This window comes from Musa acuminata, chromosome BXJ1-4 (assembly GCF_036884655.1).
Source record: "Musa acuminata AAA Group cultivar baxijiao chromosome BXJ1-4, Cavendish_Baxijiao_AAA, whole genome shotgun sequence".
Classification (NCBI taxonomy): Eukaryota; Viridiplantae; Streptophyta; class Magnoliopsida; order Zingiberales; family Musaceae; genus Musa; species Musa acuminata.
This window is the reverse complement of record NC_088330.1, coordinates 43,367,516-43,379,556: the sequence shown is the minus strand read 5'-3', so window position 1 is coordinate 43,379,556 and position 12,041 is coordinate 43,367,516. Positions and strand designations below refer to the sequence as shown.

The 12,041-nt window shown below is 40.8% G+C and overlaps 3 protein-coding genes across 4 annotated transcripts; all 3 read left to right on the top strand.

Moving 5' to 3' along the window:
• The first annotated feature begins 595 nt into the window (after nucleotides 1-595).
• On the top strand, nucleotides 596-3,332 carry LOC103982264 (dnaJ protein homolog). The gene is made up of 6 exons (XM_009399151.3): nucleotides 596-1,079; nucleotides 1,543-1,705; nucleotides 1,818-1,959; nucleotides 2,041-2,317; nucleotides 2,404-2,602; nucleotides 2,712-3,332. Exons 1-6 carry the CDS (start codon nucleotides 930-932, stop codon nucleotides 3,029-3,031), a joined length of 1,251 nt encoding a protein of 416 aa, XP_009397426.2. The 5' UTR covers nucleotides 596-929; the 3' UTR covers nucleotides 3,032-3,332.
• Nucleotides 3,333-4,938: 1,606 nt separating this feature from the next.
• Nucleotides 4,939-5,792, top strand: LOC135671865 (RING-H2 finger protein ATL70-like). The gene has a single exon (XM_065180171.1). It carries the CDS (start codon nucleotides 5,083-5,085, stop codon nucleotides 5,641-5,643), a length of 561 nt encoding a protein of 186 aa, XP_065036243.1. The 5' UTR covers nucleotides 4,939-5,082; the 3' UTR covers nucleotides 5,644-5,792.
• A 314-nt stretch (nucleotides 5,793-6,106) lies between these two features.
• Nucleotides 6,107-11,966, top strand: LOC135671864 (uncharacterized). 2 transcript variants are annotated; one of them, XM_065180170.1, is made up of 4 exons: nucleotides 6,107-6,351; nucleotides 7,457-7,558; nucleotides 10,818-10,917; nucleotides 11,536-11,966. In XM_065180170.1, exons 1-4 carry the CDS (start codon nucleotides 6,255-6,257, stop codon nucleotides 11,759-11,761), a joined length of 525 nt encoding a protein of 174 aa, XP_065036242.1. In that variant the 5' UTR covers nucleotides 6,107-6,254; the 3' UTR covers nucleotides 11,762-11,966. The 2 variants fall into 2 exon arrangements, 1 of the variants encoding a protein (XP_065036242.1); XR_010512870.1 differs by having other exon boundaries at nucleotides 6,140-6,351; nucleotides 10,747-10,917.
• The last annotated feature ends 75 nt before the right edge of the window (nucleotides 11,967-12,041 follow it).

The following is a 12,041-nucleotide window of genomic DNA, read 5'->3' as shown; positions in this document are numbered from 1 at the left end:
TTTAATGATTCCCGATTTATTTTGCACGTGGTTACACGTCGATGGTAAACATTTATGAGATGATGATGGTCGATATTGGAAGGAGGTGTCCGAAGTATAGCAGAGTTGGCGAGTGCAATTAATGTCGCCGTTGCAGCTTTTTAATATTTTTTATTATCATTACTCGCATATTATTATGATATTATATTTTTTATACTAGTAATTAATTTTATTGCGGTTAACAATCAATTCGGATCATTTATAATGTCTGACTTATAACATTTTTTTGTTATGAGAATCAAAATATTATAATAGATCAATTTCTTATCCCTATTTTGATGATGTTATTTTTAAATTATTATAAATATTTATTTAAATCATAATATAATATATTCAAATATTTTTTTAATTTATTTTAATTTTATTTAAATTCATTTATAATGTTTTTACCATAATATTATAATCATATTATGTATTTTTTATGGCTCATGCACCATTCCGATATAAAAAAACTATTTATAATATGAAGCCTTTTAATATCGACGTGTCCGGAATATGTTGGCTGTCGATGACTTGTTCCACGGTTTTCACAACCAAAGAAGCCTGCGTAAGTCTCACACCAAAGACGGACGCGTACGAGCCCCTTCTGGAGTAACCGGGAGCAACAACGGAAGCATCTAGAACTCCTCAACTCACCGTTGATCTTCAATCCGACGGATCAGATTCGATACCGGTGCGATAGGGCTACTGGTTCTAGAGCCTTCTTTTTGGCCGCCCCATCCGCCTTATAGCCCTCGCCTCTCCTTCCTTGCCTCGAGCCATCCATCGACAAGGGTTCTCGGAGTCGAGGTCGGCAGCGTTGCGGTGGTCTTGAATCGGGAGTAGGCAAGACCTGAGGGCCCGATTTCTCATTCAGTTTGGGGAAGATCGATTAGGGTTCGGTCGGCAAGATGTTCGGGAGGGCGCCGAAGAAGAGCGACAACACCAAGTACTACGAGATCCTCGGGGTACCGAAGAACGCGTCGCAGGAGGACCTCAAAAAGGCCTACCGTAAGGCCGCCATCAAGAACCACCCCGATAAGGGTGGCGATCCAGAGAAGGTAACGCGCCTTTTGCTTGTCGGTGTCTGGTTCTACTGATCTGCAGTTGAATAGGTGGTATCGATGTTCTAATTAATGGTTCATCTCCGTCTTTGGTCCCGTAGATTCATCTTTACTAGGTGTTGATACATTTTAAAGAACCTCGTTTGATTTTCTCATAGTTTAATGTAATTTTGCCAAGTGATTGAAGATTTTTTTGTTATAAATGTTGGAAATCTATGCCGCCAAAGTTAGATCCATGATCGAGCTGGTAGCTAATTTGGGATGGGCATATTCTCTATATCTACATGTTGTCGAACATCCGTCTATGTTTGCTTTGTTGAAACTTTGTAGCCTAAATGTTTGTGTAGCCTTGTTCTTGTTGTGATGTTCCGAAGGATTGTAGTCGCGATTGTTAGGTCTTGATATTTGTTTCATACCCTTGGAGTCGCAGATGACATAGATCTCATGTCTGCCTTTACAGTTCAAGGAGTTGGCCCAAGCTTATGAGGTTCTGAGCGATCCTGAGAAACGTGAGATTTATGATCAGTATGGTGAAGATGCCCTCAAGGAGGGAATGGGTGGTGGAGGTGGCCACAACCCATTCGATATCTTCGAGTCGTTCTTCGGTGGAAATCCCTTCGGAGGTATGTTTTTGGCCTTGATCATGTTTGCTCCACCTCTTAGCACGAGTGATGTTCTCCCAGTCCTGCACGAAGACTATACAAAGCGAGTGATGTTGTTACTTGGCACGGACAGGAGGCGGAAGCAGTCGCGGACGAAGGCAGAGGAGGGGGGAGGATGTGATCCATCCTCTGAAGGTGTCTTTGGAGGACCTCTACAACGGGACCTCGAAGAAACTATCCCTTTCGCGGAATGTCATCTGCCAAAAGTGCAAGGGGTGAGTTGCCTGCTGCTGTTCATTGTGATGTGTTACCTGTTGAGTGCTTGCTTCGTAACATTTTCTAGGATCTTTGTGCAGGAAGGGTTCGAAGTCTGGTGCTTCAATGAAGTGCTCCGGCTGTCAAGGCTCGGGTATGAAGGTCACAATTCGTCAGTTAGGGCCTGGGATGATCCAACAAATGCAGCACCCTTGCAACGAGTGCAAGGGGACTGGGGAGACCATCAATGATAAGGATCGCTGCCCACAATGTAAAGGTGAGAAGGTTGTTCCCGAGAAGAAAGTGCTGGAGGTTATAGTGGAGAAAGGAATGCAGAATGGCCAGAAGATTACCTTCCCCGGAGAGGCAGATGAAGCAGTATGTTCCTGTCACTCTTTGAAAACATCGATCCGTATGAACTCAGGGATATACACGGACTAACCTTCTTGTTCTGGGTGTTGCAGCCTGAGACAGTTACTGGAGACATTGTGTTTGTACTTCAACAGAAGGATCACCCAAAGTTCAAGAGAAAGGGAGATGATCTCTTCTACGAGCACGCATTATCGCTCACTGAAGCTCTCTGTGGCTTCCGATTCGTGTTGACCCATTTGGATAACAGACAGCTACTGATTAAGTCCAACCCCGGTGAAGTTGTGAAGCCCGGTAAGCAAAGCAAACCATCCTGTCGAAAGGTTTTGACTTTTTCTGTTCCAGGCTTTGACTTAGCAGCGCACTTTCCTTATTAACCATGACTGCCGCCCTACCGGTGCAGATCAATTCAAGGCAATCAATGACGAGGGCATGCCGATGTACCAGAGGCCCTTCATGAGGGGGAAGCTCTACATCCACTTCACCGTGGACTTCCCAGATTCAATGACACCAGAACAGTGCAAAGCGCTCGAGGCTGTTCTTCCCCCAAAGCCTGCATCGCAGATGACCGACATGGAGCTGGATGAGTGCGAGGAGACGACATTGCATGATGTTAACATCGAGGAAGAGATGCGCAGGAAGCAGGCTCAGGCACAGGAGGCTTACGAGGAGGATGACGATATGCATGGTGGTGCCCAGAGAGTGCAATGTGCTCAGCAGTGAACAAAAATCTTTTTGGAATCAGCTGAGTTCGTGATGAGCTCCGTACTCTTTCAGTTGTCTGCGTACTGATTACTGTGTCGATCATTGTCGTTGTGGTAACCTTGTGGCTGAACACTATACCTAGTTCATGTTGTCTTGTTCACGTTTAAACCGATCTCCTCGATCTTTTCTGGAAACATTCTCTTATTCCATGAGCGTATGTGAGGTGCAATCGAGGCAGAAGAACATTACTACCATCGTTATTTGTTTGACTGATATTTTAGAATTTAAATGGACAAGTTATGTGATGCCTGTTTGAGCATATCAACCGCGACGATTAGAACGAGCCTATAGGTTGTTTGTTTTCTGTAGAAGTGGACTACTCCTTGAATAGGTGAATGATATCATGGAATCCTTCTACTGTGTAATTGTGTGCATGTGGTTTAATTATGTTCTCCGGAGGCATCGGACCCTATGCTAGAGACCATTTTAGATCAGTAATTTAATGTGAATACCGAACAGAAGTTTGGATTTCCAATGAATTCCAAGGGCAGGAATGATGAGGTTTTAGGATGTCGACGTGTTTTTTTTTTAGCAATTCGTTGTGGCAATTATTGGCTATCGATGTTGCTTTGACTTGCAATTTCTGGAGCGCACCATCTGGATCAGGAGAAACACAAGTTTGATGAGCTTATTGGGTTTATGCCATCTTTTATTCGTCGGTTGATTGTTGCTTTGACTTTCAATTTCTGGAGTTTACATTGTGGCCACGATGCTCAGGAGAAACACAAGTTTGATGAGCTTATTGGGTTTATGCCATCTTTTATTCGTCTGTTCATTGTCTACACAAGGTGTTGGCGCAAATGATGTAGTCTGGACAATTCTTCTTGTGCTATTGGGATCGACAAACTTTCGTGAATCTTAATGCAAATGCTTCTGTAAATGATAGGAAGGATCTACATGTTCGTTCGGGTGAGTTGAATTCAGATGAAAACGCTATATTCTCTCTCTTCCGCTATATTCACAGTTTCTTCCTTATTTAACTGGATTGAAGGATCAATTCGATTGGATATTTTAAAGGAACTGAACTGAAGTAGTCTCCCTTGGAACTATTCACTGACAGATTCGATTAGTGATTGATTGATGTCTGTGAGAGCTCTGTTTCATTTGACTTCCGACTGGGAGAGAACATCATCATGGTATGAATTACTTAATATATAGTTTATCACTAACGATCACCGTAACCAATCATATCTCTATGGACGATAAAGTGTATAGCCATGCTCCGAATTCTGATCATCGAACTCGCAAAACATTCATCTTATTGCATTATCGATTAGGTTGTATGAATGGATCACAATAATTTGAAGTATATTTGTTTCAAGTCGAGAAAAAAATAATAATCTTATTGCATTATTGACTCGGCTGTTTGAATGATCACAATAATTTGAAGTATAATTGTTTAAAGTCAACCAAATCCGCATCATGTATCGTTTTTTCCTTGCTCTAATCACTGACCAATCAACAAGCAGAGGTTCGAATTGAGACGTGCGTCACACGTCAAAGAAAAGGGGGATGGATTCATATGGAAGAAACGTATTGCGAGGAAGCAAGCGGCTCTCAAGATGCATGGAGAACACCACCAACAATGAACTAAAATAGGTGGTGAAAGCGGCTGCTTGGTAATAAAGAAATGCCACCGGTTGGTGGCCTCCATCAAATGCATCAGGCACAAGTAGACTGAGACAGCTAAATCTATGCATAGATCCAGATAGAAATCCATTATAGTACACAATCATGGAAGCATTGACCTCTCACGCTTCAATCTTCCAAAGCTCAACTCGCTTTGTTTATTTGAATCTGTTGCACTCGAGCTGTTCTTTCTTGAGCTTAAATCCCTGTCCTCCCCCACCATGTTTGCGTTGACTCCCATAAACCACAGCTCGTTCGGTGTTCTGAGAGGGCAACTCTCAGCATCTACGTGGAGGAACTGCACCGCAAAGCGCCTGTGATGCTTCCTCTTTCTCTCTCTAATAGCTCTGCAGCACTCCGATCTCTTCTGCCAGGCCACGATGAACTCCACAAGCGACGCCTCGCCGCCGCCGGTCGCCGACGGAGGCTCCGTCGGGATGCTCAGCTCCGACAGGATCAGCGGGTTCGGCTACGGCCTCGGCGTGTCCATCGGCATGCTCCTCCTCATCACCACCATCACCCTCGCATCGTACTTCTGCACCCGAGCCACCACGGCCTCCCCAACTTCGGGCCCACCCCCTCCCCTGCACCGGGCCGCGGCGAGGAGGCCGGCTGAACAGGAGACGACGGCGGCGGCGGGCGGCGACGTGGAGGCTGGCATCGACGAGGACACCCTGAAGAGCTACCCCAAGGTGCGGTACTCGCACGCGAAGCTCCGCCGCGACGTGGCGGGCGCGGCCTCCTGCTGCTCGATATGCCTGTCCGATTACAAGGACGCCGACGTGCTGCGGGCGCTGCCGGAGTGCGGGCACCTGTTCCACGTGAAGTGCGTCGACCCGTGGCTACGGTTGCGCCCGACGTGCCCCCTGTGCCGCACGTCCCCGCTGCCCAGCCCGCTCGCGGACGCCGTCCCCCTGTCAACACTGGCAAGGCATCCATGATCGAACAACAAGAGAGTAGCAGATGCTACACCTATCGAAGTCTAGAATCAAGCAATTGACTGCTTCAGGAGTTGTTTTAGCAGGGAGAGGGGACAGAGACATGAAGAAGCAACTTCTCTCTTGGCTAAGTCTTCAGCACTCCGTAAGCATGTTCTCATGGATGCTCTGAGATGATTTCTCATGTAAATTGGTACGAGGTGAAGTGCTAATCCACTGTATTCACTCTTTACGGCAAATCAATTAGTTTGATAGTATATATCCAAATGATCTAAATCTCTCTGTTACTCTTGGAATATTTATATAATTTGATATATATATATATATATATATATATATATATATATATATATATAATTTTACAGTGAATGGAAGGGGAAAAAATCAAGTCAAAATGTCAACTGGAATTAAGATTCCTTACCATGCATAGTACCCAAATTTGGGGGTAGATATGTAATATCACATATTTAATTAGCGGATAAAGCCGAAAAATATTTTTCTTCTACTAATGACGGGCTCCGCGTATTTAGTTAGCCGATGAAGCCGAAGACGTAACAGAAACGCGATGCCTTCCTCTTTGGCTTCTCCGTCTCCTCCTCCTCGAACAGCTCACGATGGCGTCGATGGTCGATCCGCGCCTCGTCCTCTCCGTAGCTTCTCTTCTCCTTGTCCTCCTTCTTCCCCTGCCCGCTGCCGATGTCGAGTGTTGCAGTGAGTTCCCCGTTGATCCTTCCCTTTTTTACGTTGATTTTGATTCCTTGGATTTGTTGTCTTGTACAACTCCGTCGCGACTTCGATCTTAGTAATGCTTTGGGGGGTTCGACTCTGTTCTTGGTAGAGATGGATGTGGCCGCTTGATCGTAGTCAAGCCGGTCCTTGGTCTTGTTTTTTGCTTTTTCTTGGAATTGGTTTTGACCACGACTCCCACTCTATCCTCTTCGGTCAATCGATGGCCGAAGGGAGTAAGGATTGCGATATTTCTAGTTTCTCAGTGGGGAATGATCAAGGATCACAAGGGCGGACGACTTATCTGCAACAACCTTTGGCTTTTTAGTTTGTCATCAAGGAGGATTCGTCACATTAATCATGAGAAGAGTAATGATGTACAACAACTGCCAGTTTCTCTCTGGTCGTCAAACGAGCGAAGGGCAACGTAGCTCTGAAGGTCCAAAATCATGCCTTGCCTTAGGGTCTATATTTTTATCGAGGAAATATGAGAGGGGAATTTGTGCAGTCATTTACAGTTTATGAACCGTGTGTATTCTTATGCTTCTTGGTGGGGGGTTCAAACTTGGCATGATCCTTGGGTCTTGTTTATCCATTCCACATAGGCTATATTCTTAAGTTTCATTGCATGATTGTCTACTTTTTATGAGCTCTTTGTCTTGGGTTTAATTTAGTGTATTTTACATAACGAATGAATTGATTGTTCAACCGAATGTTGTGTCCAATATTAAACGACAAGCCACAATGTCCCAACTATTTAAGGTTGGGTACGTGGATCTTTCCCCATTCATGGAACTCCATTGAGGGGTAATGTCACTGGCCAAAATAAGCGCAATCAAATTATTTTTTTAATAATTTATCGTAAAATTTTCTTAGATTTTTCTCTACCTCTCCTTGCACCACTAACCATAATTGATTCACCGGGTTTAACTAGTATCTATTGGTCTCACTAGGACATATTTAAGTAGTCATTGTTTCCTAATAATAAACAAAACTATGTCTTCTTATTTGAATATGGAGATGACTTTTTGATAATTACTGTGAATGGATCTCTTGCTGATTTCTTTTAAAAATTATGTTATCTTCACAGAAAAGGGAGCTGATCATCCAGTTAAGGTTGGTGGTGTTGATATATCTCCAGATTCAATTGCACGGGGAAAGTCAGCTACATTCACTATCTCGGCAAACACTGGTAAAGGATCGTGCTATGCATGTTTCTTGTCTTCTTTCTTGTATCACTTTTCAACCGCTAACCTACTGCATGCTTTGGGTAATACTCAATCTTGAGAACAATCATTTGATTTAAATTGAACTAGTTGATCTTCATCATGGTACTTCATAGTCCCTCTTTAACCTTGTTTCTTTTTTTGACCATGCCTTGACTGGACTTCAAATAATATGGCTTTGCCTTTGTTGATGGTCTCACATAATTGGTTGATAGGGAATTAAGGTGGATTTACCAATGAGTCACCAAAAGCTGAGATTCTTTTATTTATTCTCTTGATTTGTCAATGAGTAATTTGTTGAGGTTGTCTACCTGTTTGTCCGGCTTTTCCTATTAAAAGTAAAATGCATCTGGATAAATACAATAAATAAATATCTTGCTTATGTTTGAAGTGAAAAACCTAGCTTCATAAAGGTAATTTAGGAAGAGATTTTGAGGGAGAAGCAGATTAACATGGAAAAAGCATACAAACATTTGATCTGTAACACCATTTAGTTTGATTGGTTGGTGAAATTTTTAGCCTAATAAATATTATTGTGGTGCTTGTGAACAAAGTCTGGCTTCATTTTGTTTTCGACATTGTTATAGCTGATTTATAGAAAAAAGTTAAAAGAGTGTAAATATGATGTCCCATATGAATTGTGAAGGAAAGGTGGGTTAAGCTGTTATTATTTTCCACGTGCGGCAAAGGATGTTGATATCTTTTCAAAATAAGCACAATAGATGATAAGCAGGTCATCTTTTAATAGCATGGATCAGGAGGCGAATGGATACCTTTATACACGATTAGTTTAGTTATACAAAGTCAAAATGCACGACCCATTAAAGCAAGATATGTCCAATCTTGTAGAGAGCCGGTGTTGAATGATTGATGAAGAAACTAGTGTAGCGTGATTTTGGTTTCTTCACATTAAAGGGGCAAGGATTTAGCCTGGGCTGCACAAGCGATGTTGGCGTGCTACTGACATGCCCTTATAAATGGGTATGCTCTCTAATAAAATAATATTTACTATATTATTTTGTTACTTGGAAATATACTGATAGTTTCAGTTTTCTTTTAATTATAACATCCAACACTGATCTTAGCTTTTACACAATAAAAAAGTAAAAAATCGTGTGCTTAATTTGCATGTTGTTTTGCAATGAATGACTAATTCAGGCATTACCTCAAAGTGCTGGAGTCTGGTACCTCATGGACATTATTTTGTTTGTGTGAATGTCTAAAAATTCTTTAGGAAGCACATGTTCATTTACCTATTTTAATGTTCAAAAACAAGTGACGAAATATCAGGAGGGAAGTTGGTAATTGACGTCAAGTACTTGGGATTTCATGTTCACCAAGAAACTCATGGATCTTTGCAAGAAGACGTCCTGCCCTGTCTCAGCTGGTGACTTTGTACTATCTCACCAGCAGACTTTTACCATCATTTACCCCACCAGTGAGAGCTTTTGTTCTAATGTTTCATTATTATGGTTTATTGAGACAACTTAATTTATGATGAATATCAAAGTAGTGCTACACTGATGGTATGCTCAAAGAAAATTGTGTTTGGCTTCACCATGTGGTTGTCTCATCAGGCTTCTCTTGATTGTTGTTTGAAGTTTCTACTCATTATGATTAATCTGTAAGTCAGTAAATGATGTGTAACATCATAGCATCTGGTTTCCTTTGCTGTAGGGGTTTATGAATGTTAATCTTCACGAACATATGAAAGCCGGTGGGCAATCCCTAACTCTGTATTTTAGAAAGTTCATTGATGGAGATGATTGTTCACAATGTTCCAAAAGAGGTTTGGCTGTGACCAAGATCGAACCCAGATCTGCATGTAGTAGGGAGGATAGATAGCTTAACTAAGTACTGAATGAGATATTTTAATGGTGAAAATGAAAATAAGAAATTGATATGTTATGTCATAAATTAAAGATGATCATAAGCTTTGCAATTTCACATATTGAAAAATAGTAGAATAACTTTAGGCACATTGATGTATATAATAATAATATAGTGATTAAAAATCAATAGTAAAAATTGATGAACAAAAACACACCAAAGATCTATGAATGTATGACACGCATGGTTAAACTGGCACTACACAGTGAAACAAATAGTAGAATAACTTTAGGCACATTGATCTATGAATAGATTATAAGACATTAATTTTCTGTTAAGTAATATTGGAAGAAGGTGCAGAATGGATAAGAAACAACAAATAGATGATTGTCATTTTATTATGTTGATTGGAGGAGCATAATGCTAGCTATAAAAAATAATCAAAATAAGAATGAGAGTTCATAGCTTGGTTTGGCTGCTGTATTGCTTTCCAATAAGAGGGACATTATCCCATGCTAGGGTGCTCCTCCTCTTCTCTGCTTACCTTTTCCTTTTCCATCTTCCTCGGATGGCCTGGAAAATGAACAAGGAGGCCTAGATTTGAATACGGTCTAGATTCTTCTGTTGTCTCGATTCTTGGAAGAGTCTAGTTCTTAGTTCTTACTCGGTTATTTGAAATTTGAATCGGTCATGATCTAAAATATTATCAGGATGACTATTTTTGTATTGATTGTTCTCAACTTGTATTTGTCTCCTCTTTGGTGTTGCTTTTAATCACAGGATCACCTTAGAGGTAGTACTAATACATCATTCACCAACAGTGGTGACTGATTTTTCAATTAATCTACTTCCATTTACTGGCCTACATGAACCTCTTCTATCTATTCATCAATCAAACCATGCAAGATGTATGTCATGAAATAACATAAAGGATAAAGCGAGATGTAGTTTTATTAGTGAACAACTAATGTATTCGAAGATATATGAGCATAAGCTGTTGTAGTAAGAAGATAGATATATGAGCATAAGCTATTGTAGTTAGAAAAGATGAAACAATTGTTATTAGTAATATGAAAAAAGGTGGAGGAAGATCTAAACAAAACTTTAAATAATTTGTTATATATTCTTAATTTAATTAAGGATATGATTTGTTTTATAAAACTCAATTACAATAAAAGATTTATATAGTTGCTCCTAAATAATTAGAATTTTATGATCTTGTTGTTGTTGCTGTATGCTACAAGTTAAATGGACGTTTGGACAAATCATGGCAGCTCTAATGAGTCTTTTTTATATATATATATATTATGTTTATTGATCTCAGGGTTCAGATACACTTACACTGAAGCTAACAGAACATGGGAAGCTGCTGACCTGCATCATCTTTGATTTCAGTATCGGGTTTGTATCTGTTGATGATAACTGAATGCAATCCAAATGAGTCCTCGAAAGAATGGAGCTCTCGGGCCCTCAATTCCAGCTTGGGGATCTCCAGGTGAAAACTAGCATGTCCTATCCTCTTCCTCCATAAATGCAGTCAGTCAGTCAGTCAGTCGTGAACAGTAGTAATACTTGCATCTGTACGTATTATGGATTACATGGAACAGTATACTTGACTCCGTTGTATCCTCCCATCTACATACAGGTGACCGTAGTTATCAAAACCCAACCCATCATTGATCCTCTTCTTTCTATTTTTGTAGTTCTCTATCAATCTTCCTTTGATCCTCCTCTTTTTCTCCTCCATCTCATCCTCCTCTTCCTTCAATTACATTCCGTTTATCTTGTTTTTCTTTCATTTCATCTCCTTTTCCGCTACTCTCTTCCCTCTCATTTTCTGTGATCTTTGTATCTTCTCCTTTTCCCCTATTTTCCTCCTGCTTCCACACACCCAACCCCCCCCCCCCCTCTAACCATGTTTCTTTCCTTTGCTCTCGTTCTTCGTCCTTTCGGTCATCGCCCCATGCTCCTCTTTCTTCTCCTCTCTCGATGGTTGGAGTGGAGATATGATGAAGATGTGAGACAAAGGGAAATGATTGAAAGTTGGTCCATTTTTATTTAATGTTAAATGTTATCGAAATACCTCTTATTAAAGATGTTTGACCATTGACAGGGTTCACTTATGCACGTCATCATCTGCAAGAGCAATCTTTTGTTTCACGTATTCGATCCGCAACCAGATGGAATCCTCAATTAAAACGCTTCATCATCTGAGCGTCATGCCAAAGTACGTGACTAGAATTATTTTTACATGTCAAATGAAATGCAATCTATTCAAGAAATCTACCATTTTGTCACCATTTTCCTCGCACACATGCTTTCTCTTCTGGTATGTGTAACAGTAGAAGCCAAAAACAAGTCTTACATATTAAAGAAAAAGCCACATAACTGTCAGATGGGAAACATGAGAAAGAATTTTCTTAAAGTAAGGAAAACAATTTTGTCACCATGGTGAATTCAAACAGGCTCTCACGACTCATATGTGCAACAGTAAGAGGCCAAAAACAAGATTTGCATATTAAAGATAAAAGCCACAAAGCATTTCCAATGAAGTTATAAAAAAAAAAACTGTCAGTCAGATTGCAATTTAATTATGAGAGAGAATTTTCTCAAAGAAAG